The sequence below is a fragment of the Populus alba genome, chromosome 8 (assembly GCF_005239225.2).
Source record: "Populus alba chromosome 8, ASM523922v2, whole genome shotgun sequence".
Lineage (NCBI taxonomy): Eukaryota > Viridiplantae > Streptophyta > Magnoliopsida > Malpighiales > Salicaceae > Populus > Populus alba.
The window spans coordinates 19076795-19087961 of record NC_133291.1 but is presented as its reverse complement, the minus strand read 5'-3'; the positions used below and the strand labels follow the sequence as shown (position 1 = coordinate 19087961).

The 11167-nt window shown below is 34.8% G+C and overlaps 1 protein-coding gene across 1 annotated transcript; it reads right to left on the bottom strand.

The window, feature by feature from the left end:
* Positions 1-627: 627 nt before the first annotated feature.
* LOC118056995 (premnaspirodiene oxygenase) lies at positions 628-2369 on the bottom strand. The gene is made up of 2 exons (XM_035069448.2): positions 1440-2369; positions 628-1353 (listed from the first exon to the last, which is right to left on the bottom strand). Exons 1-2 carry the CDS (start codon positions 2346-2348, stop codon positions 730-732), a joined length of 1533 nt encoding a protein of 510 aa, XP_034925339.1. The 5' UTR covers positions 2349-2369; the 3' UTR covers positions 628-729.
* Between the last annotated feature and the right edge of the window lie 8798 nt (positions 2370-11167).

The window sequence follows — 11167 nt, the reverse complement described above, 5'->3', positions numbered from 1 at the left end:
CCATCGAAATTTGCTGACTAATGATAAGGGTTAGAGAACAATTGTGAGATGATGGAGATACAATTGACGATGCACATTATTCTACATATATCATCATCGAGAGAAAAAAAACATTAGAAAAAACTTGTGGCTATAAATACCTTAGCCTTCCACGTTCAAAATCAAGCTAATCGTACATAATTGTAGGCAAAAACAAAAAACGGGTACCCCTCCGTTGAGCGTGCCGGAGAATCCGTCCAAGAACTTCAAGGAATACTTTGGGTTTCAGATTGGACGAGACCCTCAAGCAGGGAAGACCAGTTTTTTAAGTGTAGCGAATGATATCTTGACATGTGTCAACTCATGTCAGTGGAAATGGACATTCCATCATTAAACTGGCTACTATGAATAAATAAAGTTTGTACAGTGCAAGAAAAAATAAATATAAAAGCAGAAAATGATCGATTATTCTCATAAATCACATGGAAATTCGACATGGATGAAGTGTCAATAAAAAGAAAAATAAATTATAGTTCAAGTCCTATAAATTTTAAATCATTAAAGACTTGCATAATTATTAACTTTAGAATTTATAAAATTAATAAAAATATATATAAACTAACTTAAATACCACATTAAATAAAAAAAAAACCAAAGAAATTATACTTAGAAAAGAAATTAGTAATGCCAATGCCAACTAGAGAATGTCTAGAAACTAAAAACAGTACATTTGATGGATCTTCTGAAGCTTTAATTTCCAGGTAGAGGATGGTGTGGAATTGGAATTAAGCAGAGATCATTCTTCCTTGTTACTACTACTCCAAAAACCTCAGACATGTCCAGGTCTTCTGGTTTCAGTCCCTTGGGGAGATTCCAATCAAAATGGAATAGCAATTGTGCTAGTGGAAGCTCCACATTAACAGTACCAAACAATATTCCAGGGCACATCTTTCTTCCAGCACCAAATGGGAGGAGTTCGAAATCGGTTCCCTTGTAATCAATTGAATTATCAAGGAACCTCTCTGGATAAAATCTCTCAGGTTCATTCCAAAAAGTTGGGTCCCTTCCGATCGCACTTACGTTCACAATGACTTTGGATTTGATAGGTATGTCATAACCATTTATCTTGCAATCCTCTCTACTTTCTCTTGGAAGTAGCAAAGGAACTGGAGGGTGTAATCTGAAAGTTTCTTTGATGGCTAACTTTAAGTAGTTTAATTCATGAAGGCCTGCTTCATCAACAGTTCCTTTTTCACCAAATACTTGCCTCACCTCTTCTTGTGCCTTTTTCATTACTCTTGGATGTTTTACCATTTCCGACATTGCCCATACTACCGTAGTAGACGATGTGTCAGTGCCAGCAACGAACAGGTCCTGCAACACAAACACCAGATAAACTCGCTGATTTTCCAATGTCAGGTTATAATCTTCGCTTACTTGAAATTAGAAAACATACTAACCAGGATGATTGCTTTGATGTTGTTGTCGGTCAATGAAAATTCAGTGTCTCCTTTGTCCTGAATACCTAAAAGAACATCGACAAGGTCATGCTCTTCTTCATCAGCGCCTGTTTTTGCGGCCATCTCCTTCTTAGACCTATGCTCATTGATGATGCCTTGCAAGATCTTATCCAATCGCGCATGATTCTTCTCGAGGGTAAGTCTCATCCCACTGATCACAGAAAGCAACTTAATTGAAGGATATACATCAGCAAGGCTATAACCTCCTGCTGCCTTATTAACTTCCTTGACAGCTTGTATGAACACATCCTCTCCCTTCCATATCTTACCAAAGGCTGCTCTTGAAGTGATGCAGTATGTAAGAGAACTTATCATTCTGCTGAAATTGACAGGAGACCATGCACTAGAAGAAATAGATCTAACAACCCTCCATACCTCTTCTTCCCTGATTGATCTGAAAGATCTCACACGTTTAGCACTTAGCAGCTCCAATACACACAATTTTCGCAGCATCCTCCAGTAATCTCCATATGGTGCAAATGCAATATCTGTGCAATTATAGCTTAGAATTTTCGCCGCAAGCAGAGCTGGCCTTTGAGCAAAAATGAGATCATGGGTCTTCATCACTTCTTTAGCAGTTTCAGCTGAAGAGATAAGAACATGAGTAACTTCACCGAGTCGGAGGTGCATAACAGGTCCATATTTCTTGGCCATATCTCGGAAGCGGTGATGAGGTAAAGAGCCAACTAAATTGTGCATGTTTCCGATTAGAGGTAGCTGTGAAGGACCTGGTGGCAGATTCAGATTTGAGTTTCTGACTTTTGATTTCTTCCATATCCACAACATCACGTAGCTAATGCTGGTGACCAGAATTGTGACTAAAATTGTAAATGCAAATTGGTGCTCCATGATAGGAAGGATTCAGGAAGATTTTGAGCAATTGGGGGGGGGGGGGGGCGGGCTCTGTTGGGTTATGATTTCGTTCAGTTCTAAAGTATTTGCGCTCAGTATCCTTCGAGTGTTATTTAAAGTCAATTTAGTGGCTAAACTCCATTTATTTGAATTGATTCCAATGAAAGTGGAAGGACGCAAAAGATTAAACTGTTACGAGTACAGAAATGGACTGAATATCGTCAAGAATTAATTTCATTGGCTGCGACATGCTAGCCTGGTACATCTCCCTCTTTTGTCAACATTGGACACTACGGTGAAGAAAATGTTTTACGATTACGAAATCTCAAAACTAAATTCCAGCCACTCAAAACAATACCGTGAAGACAACGTCTTTATTTTTTTAAGATAAAAACTATTAGTAATTAACAAATTCTTGATGCAAAAGACTCGTGGTGAAAGTAAAACCGTGAAAACAATGTGTTGGAAATACAAGGTAGGATTTTACTTAAAAATAGCGAGGAAAACACAAATTTGTTTATTACCGAATAACTAGGCGGCTGAGGCATGACTTTGTCGCTTTCTTAAGATGATAAATGCCCTATCGCATGTAAATTTGGCGAAGCGATTCAAAATATGATGCATCACATTGTCTTAAAAATACATTAAGCCCAACAACTTTGCCATGTCTTATAAGTCTGCACAACTTATAAGATGTGAAACTCAACATAAAACATTAGCACCGCTCTTTATTCGAATGAGAAATAAGAAAGTGACAATTTTATGACTAAATAAAATGGGAGAGGATGTTGGAATATGTAATGAGAGCTAGTAAATGTTGTTGTGAATACTATTGCACAAAACATCTTGTATATATAGGCTTGGAAGAGCTGCTAGACAGTTAAAACTTTCGTAAGTTACAAGGCCATTTATAGACCACACGGTATGAAAAAATTTATATTGCTTTCAATTACAACGGTAGGCAAATGGTGCAAAAAAATTAAGTAATACAAACAGCTTGCTACCTGGACAAAGAAGATGAGATATTATAAGGAATGGTATACGTGTGACCATGACAAATAAATTTGCAGACAAAGAAGATGAGCTGTTATGTGAAACGTGTATAAAAAAACAATTAACATGGCAACGTGTATAATAAACAAGTAATAAAGTGATGAGTAGAGTTTCATCCTACGAGGATTTGTAAAAATTACTATTAATTATCAAAGTCTTTTAAATTATGATCTATTTGAAGAATCGAATGAGATAGTTTATAAAACAAAAATTAATGATTAAAAACAAACAACCAATTGATTAAATATTAATGAATTCAATTGTACTGTTTCTAGGATTTCTGACTTACCGTAACTATTCATATGTGAACTTTCTCAATTGAATTAATTACTCCTAACATTAATAATCAGGTTTTTCTAATTTAAACATTAATCTCTCTCGAGTATCAATGAATTATTTTGACAAGCAAATTTCATATATTCTACAAAAGTTTTGAACTTGTTGAAATTTATTGAGTACTTTTATAAAACTTGTAACGATTACAAAAGTTCATGGGATATCTCTATCCTATAGATTTCTTAAGATATTTCAAACAATTGCTAAAACAATTATCACTTCTCAGTCTCAAATTGAATTCTAAATCATGCATGTGGTGGCCAAACATACATAAGCATTACACATAGAATGAAATACTCAACAACTTAATGTAATAATTCAATCGAAGAAATTGTTCACATATTCATTGTAAGGTTACATAAAAAATCCTAGAATAAAAGTCTACTCCATAGTTAAATTAAAGAGAAACAAACTTGATATGATGAAGATCACTCAAAAGCAGAGAATGTCGGTGGAATAGATAGGTGTCCTCCAAATCTTCTTTGTTTTTGCCTCTCTTTTTCGTCCCTATTTTGTGCTGCCTCATCTTCTTCCTTTAGTCTATTTTAGGGTTTCTTTATGTATGTCTCCTTTCCCTGTAGACCCCTCTTTTTTTATTTTCTATTGTGACCTTTTTACCCCTGCTGGAATGAAGACAATTTCCTTTTCTGATTTGGATTCCTTCCTACCCAGACATTGCAGCCCAGATTTGAGGTAGGAAACATGCGAATTCAAAGATCTCTATTTCTGGAGAAATTATAGAAAATCAAATCTTCTTTCCAACAACACCAATCTTTCAATTTTTGGACCTCTAAGACTTGAGATAACATCCATAAACCGAGACAGTATTTAGAGTGCAGGAAGTTCGGGTTTGATTTAATCCCTGTTTTTCGACTCACTTTTTAGGCTTCGAAACAACAAAACTGAGTTATACGCCCTTCATATGTTTTGTAGACCTTCATCTCAGATATTTGAAAATGATGACAAACATCTGGAACTGAGTTGTATAGCTTCCTTTGCAGCATACAATAAATCAATGTTTGGTTTTACTGCTGAATTCTGCCTGCTTTGTAACCTAATATCTGAAAACACATTAATTTCCCACGAGGTCAATAGTTGAAAAAGGGATCCAAAATTCTAATTATCTTGTGCAAAAATCCAAAATATTTCAAAATAAAGTATGAATAGTGGAAAATATACATGCTAAAAATTCCCTCATCAGATACCCCCAAACTTGAATATTTGCTTGTCCTCAAGCAAAAATGAAACCATGAAAGCAGAGGGCTAAAAGCTCATGATAAGTTCAACTTTCACATTTAAATGGCTCCCTAGTGCAACATTCACTTCTTGACTTAGCTCATAGACAATATTAGATAATGGAAACTTAAGTATTCCTACTCTCTGTGGAGACCGTTGTACAAACTTCCAACTCATCCATGTGTTTCATGTGTTTAGCATCTTTGAATAATGCACAGCTGATTAGTACTTAAAAGTATATTTTTATCAAGGTTTTATATCATCATTTTGCACTTGAAGTATCAATAACCCCTTAACTAAAGCATATTTTACAATAACATATCTAATAATATAAGATACCTTTAATTTATGGTAAATGTTCATCTTAAATGCAGGCCTATCACATAAATAAAAGGATTGATTGATGAATTTAAGTACTGAAATTGAAAGGACAAAGAGAGAGCTAAACTTAGAAAAGAGATGTTGGTGCAGTCCAAACCGGAACACTATTCAGTAATTAGGTCATATTTGGAGTTGTAGATCTCGGATTTAGGTCTTCTTTATATGAATGGAAAGGTAAGACATAGGCCTACAACTTTCATATGGAGTCCATGATTTAAAAAGCCGTTTTCAAGTCCAAATTATAGCAACAACAGAGAAGTTTGAATCTATCCTGCAGCCTAGACAATGTTTAGTGTTCAGGTCATATCTCGAGTTTTAGAAGTCCAAATGAGCTTTTTTTTTTTTTCCTGGAAAGATAAGACAATTTCATATAACTTTAATGAGTATAGTTGGTTCCAATTCTGATCCTAGAAATGACGTTTTATTTAGACAATAAGATAAGGATTTTGACCAAGTCAAGAGTTGGCTACCTACTCAACAATTAGTCATCAAATCAATATTTTCAAATTTTGGCCTATAAAAAGAGGCATTTGCCATGCATTTAAGAGCTTGGTTGTTCAAATCAAGAACTTGCTCTTGCTCTCTCTCTTTATATATATATTTTTGTAATTCTTAAGTTTTGCTTTCATTAATATCTTGTTTATGCTTTTCATTTCCTTTCCTTTAATTAGTTAACTTGTATCTTATTTATGTTCTTATTTTGTTTATTTATGTTGCTCTTCTTCATTATGTTTAACTAAGTTTATTATGTCAAGGTGAAAAGGTTATACTAATGGTGTAAAAATAAGTATAGTGTAAACTCAACAAGGACCTTAATGTTTAATGTTAACATGTCTTATCTTTTTATCTTACTAATTCTTAATACCTTTCTTGTTAAATGATTAATCTAGATTTGTGTTGTGTAACACTTGATACAACAAATGCTCGACACTCTTATAGCCCAACCATAAGGTATTACCTACACCTTTGCTATGAAAGGAATTTGATTTGTTGTTAACATAAGTTAGCATCATAAATTCCTGACAATATTTAAAAGTTTGGTGTTACTTAAATAAGATAATTAATATGATTATGTTAACAATTTATAATGAGCTATTAATGACAAATCATTCGATTGGAACCTCCTTTGTATGTGGTTTGCAGTTAAATAATAAGAGTCTATACTATACTTGTTTGAAATACTATTAGTGGATCCTCTAACCTTGACATTTATTTTTATCATTATTTAATCCTTACATTAATCTTCCATCTCAAAGTTCTCATCAACTTCTTCTTATTCTTTTATTATTATTATTATTACTATTATTATTGCTATTATTATTGTTATTGTTGTTTTTGTATTATTGTTGTTTATAATTTATATAATTAACCTCCATGTGGTTCGACCCCGGTCTTGTCGGGTTATTTATTACTTGGACACTCCTGTATTTGGGAGAAGACATCAATCTTTTGGTCGTGTCAAGTTTTTGGCGTCGTTACTGGTGAGGTAAATTCTTGTACAAATTATAGTATTTATTTTATTTTTTTCTTTTCACTTTTCTTGTATCTAACTTTGTTTCTTTTATTTTGTTTCTTTTTATTTTCTTTTCTTCCTTTTATTCTCTTTCTACACGTGCATGAGTGTTTGATCATATACATTAAGTGGTAAACTTTGTAGGGTATCTTTATCATTTTCAGAAAATATTGCCGAAGAAGATAAACAATCACTTCATAATAAGAATAACCATGTAAGAACACTTAGAGACCACATAAATCCCACAAGAACAAGTGCACCCTTATGCATACTTTTCCCTCCTGATACATCTCATTTTAATTTTAAGTCAGACATTATTCAACTTTTACCTTCTTTTCATGGCTTAGATCTAGAAAATCCATACTTGCATATGAGAGAATTTGAAGAAGTTTGTAACACTTATAATGACTTAAATTGTAGCATGAATACCATTAGATTAAAACTTTTTCCTTTTTCATTAAAAGATAAAGCTAAAACATGGCTACAAAATCTTAGGTCAGGATCCATTCATGCTTGGGATGAAATGCAACAACAATTTTTAAAGAAGTTTTTTCCATCTCATAGGACAAACTCTTTCAAAAGACAAATCATCACTTTCACTTAAAAATCAAGTGAAACATTTTACCAATGTTGGGATAGGTATTGAGACTTGCTTAATACTTGCCCTCATCATGGTTTTGAAACATGGAGATTGGTTTCACAACTTTATGAAGGGTTAACACCTAAAGATAGGTAAATGGTTGAATTGATGTGCAATGGAACTTTTAAAGATAAAGACCCTAATGAAGCAATGGAGTACCTAGACTTGCTAGTTGAAAATACGTAAAATTGGGACACTACGGGCACTTATGAGACACCAAGTAAAACCCAACCTCATGCATCTAGTGGAGGTATATATAACCTTAGGGAAGATTATGACCTCCAAGCCAAGGTTGCATCTTTAGCTTGAAAAGTCGAGGCACTAGAATTGAAAAAGAGTGGTCAATTAAAATCTGTTCAAGACATTGTGTGTCAAATCTGTGAAACAAATGAACATGCAACCAATAATTGTCCAACTTTGCCTTCTTTCAAGGAATGCCTCCATGAACAAGCCTATGCTTTAAATAGTTTCCAAAGGCCCAATCATAACCCATACTCGCAAACATACAACTCTGGTTAGAGAAATCACCCAAATTTCAGTTGGAAGAATGATAACAATAATGCATAAACTTCACAGCTACCGTTTCAAGCACACCATAATTTCTAAAATTCTCATGGATATGCACCTCCTTATGCTCCATCTCCTAGAATAAATCTTGAGGAAACATTGCATGCATTCATTGAAAAGCAAGAGATAATCAACACTCAACTTGCTCAAAACAAGATAAATTTTAAAGATGCTCTTGCAAAATTCACATATGCTCTTAGTTTTCAAGAGAAAGGTAAGTTTCCATCTCAACCACAATAAAATCCAAAGGGGCAATACAATGCAAATGCAAGCAGTTTCGGAAGCCAACACATGGATCAAGTTAAATCAGTCATCACTCTTCGTAGAGGTAAGGTTATTGAAAAACCCACTCTTGAACCTTATGAGAAAGATGATAAGTCAATCTCTGAGGATAAGGAAGGGGTTGAATCTGAACATTGTAAAGAAAAGACTGATTCTTTGCCAGCACTTCCATTTCCTCATGCCATGACCAAACAAAGGAAAGTCAATCACAAATCTTAAATCCTTGAAACTTTCAAACAGGTAAGGATCAATGTACCTTTGTTGGATGTTATTAAACAAGTACCTTCCTATGCTAAATTTTTGAAAGATCTATGCATTGTGAAGAGAAAACTGAATGTGAAAAAGAAAGCATTTTTAGCTGAATAAGTAAATGTTATTCCTCAGAACAATAATGCTTTGAAATATAAAAACCCTGGTTGTCCTACAATTTCTTGCTTTATTGGAGAACATAAAATTGAAAGAGCTTTACTTGATCTTAGAGCTAGTGTGAATTTACTTCCATATTTGGTTTTTCAAAGTCTCAATCTAGGTGAGTTAAAACCAACTTCTGTAACTGATGCGAACCTCGTGATCATGTGGTTACGCAACCCACAATCAAGATTGAGATTTGATCTTGGAAAGCCAAAATAGGTCTGATACGAGCGTGACACAATGGAAACCTATCCCAAGGCACCAACACTATTGGAATGAGTAGAATGACGCCATGAAGCCAATTAATCTTCTATAAGTCAGATTCGGTTTGTTCAAGAACTGAAGAATGCAAGAATCACTCTCACACGTTAAAAATGAAAAATTCAGAATAATAATTGTTATAACCCAATTTTGGATTCACCAAGATTTTCTTGAATGTTATTTTATTTCTATTATTATTTATAAAAGCCCAAAAAAATAAGAAAAAGTTTAAAATTCAAAAATATATTTTTCTCGAGTCAACCGCATCTTTCCATCAAAACCAAGTCCACCGGGTCAAACCATGTCGACCAGAGTAAAAAATGAGTTTCGGGTCAAAATCGTCATTTCCGACCAAAACCGAGTTCACCGGGTCAATACGGGTCAAACCATGTCGACTAGGGTAAAAAAAGAGTTTCGGGCTGTTTCGGGTCAAAACCGTCATTTCCGACCAAAACTAAGTTCACCAGGTCAATACGTAAAAAGTGAGTTTTGGGCTGTTTCGGGTCAAAACCGTCATTTCCGACTAAAACCGAGTTCACCAGGTCAATACGGGTCAAACCATGTCGACCAGGGTAAAAAATGAGTTTTGGGCTGTTTCGGGTCAAAAACCGTCATTTTCGATCAAAACCCGGTTCACTGGGTTGATACCCATCAAATGTTTTTTTGGTATTCCATTTCTTTTTTTTTTTTGCGGTTGAAACAGGCTTTTTCTAATACTGATTTGAATTTTTAATTTTACCTATATAAATTTTTATTATTATATATAATAAAAAAAAATCAATAATACAAAAATAAAATTTGTCAACAGAGCAGTTGCATTATGAAGGAGCAGTTGGGTTGATACAATTTTTTATTTAAGGTAGATGCTTGTTGTCCCTTGCTCATTGGCTATAAATAGCCACGAGAGCATAAGGAAGAGAGGCAGAAAAGAAGAGAAAGAATTGATTTGCCACAATTCATATTTTTTTTAGTTTTTCTTCACGCGAGTAGGATATTGTTTTTTTAAAAGAACAATTTGAAAAATACCAAACATATCTCAACCATTGGATTCAATAGTGTTAGTTCTGGGTCTTTGATTTAATAGGATACAATAGGGCTTACCACACTAGATTAAAACCCAAACACATCTCAGCCCTTGAAATAATCTAAGCTTTGATCCCGTTGCGCCATGTCACCCGGTGTACCGAGCTTTCGGTGCACCGCGCCACACCAGATCAAACCTCTGCTCATCTGGACCGTCCGATCAACCTGCAGATCTAGCCAATCACAGCCGCACGATCTTTTCATCAGAGATCCAACGGCCCACAGGTTTCAGCTGCACTAGTGTACCGTGCTAGTGTTCACACCGTAGTATAACCAAGAGCCTCTCTCTCCTCTCGTCGGTGACTCTCTCTCTCTCTCTCCTCCGATCTCCCATCTCCGGTCGTCTCAAGCCTCCAAGACACCACAGAAAGGTCGCCAACCTCCTAAAAAGCAAAACCCCGGCCTTTTTCAGTGTTTTCGCCGCCTCATCTAGCCGGAAAAAGGCCGCGATCATCGCCAGCCACCGAAGCTTCAAATCGTCGATTCTCCCTCATCAACCATCAACGACCGTCAAGACCACCACCATCAGAATCCTCGACCTCAGATCTACCAGGATCGACCATCGGTTGGCCAGAAATCTCGCCGGAAAATTTCGCCACCACCAACAGTAATAGCGCGTGAGCCACACGCGCCACCAGTGGCATTTTCTGAATTTTTTGAGAAATCCGAGGGTATTTCAGTCTTTTACCTATATAGTGGCACTCAGGTAATTTTTTTTTAGATTTCTAACATTTTTTTATTTTGTATATAAATTTTCTTGCATGTAAAAGAAAAATAAAACAAAAAAATAAATATAAAAAAACGACGTGGGTCCAACAACCATCTTATCATATTATCGGTCGTGGGTGCAAAGCCCAACTTCTCAAGAATAGTTATACCTATTTTTTAATGACATCAAAATATTTGTTTTTATAAACAAATATTGTTTGTCGACACATCTCTTTTTATAGAAAAGGACCAATGTCAAAAAACTTTTAAATATCAAACAAATATGGATTATGTCCATAATTTTGTTTTTTTTGGTAAATCAGACGTAAATCTCCTTTTTAGGGT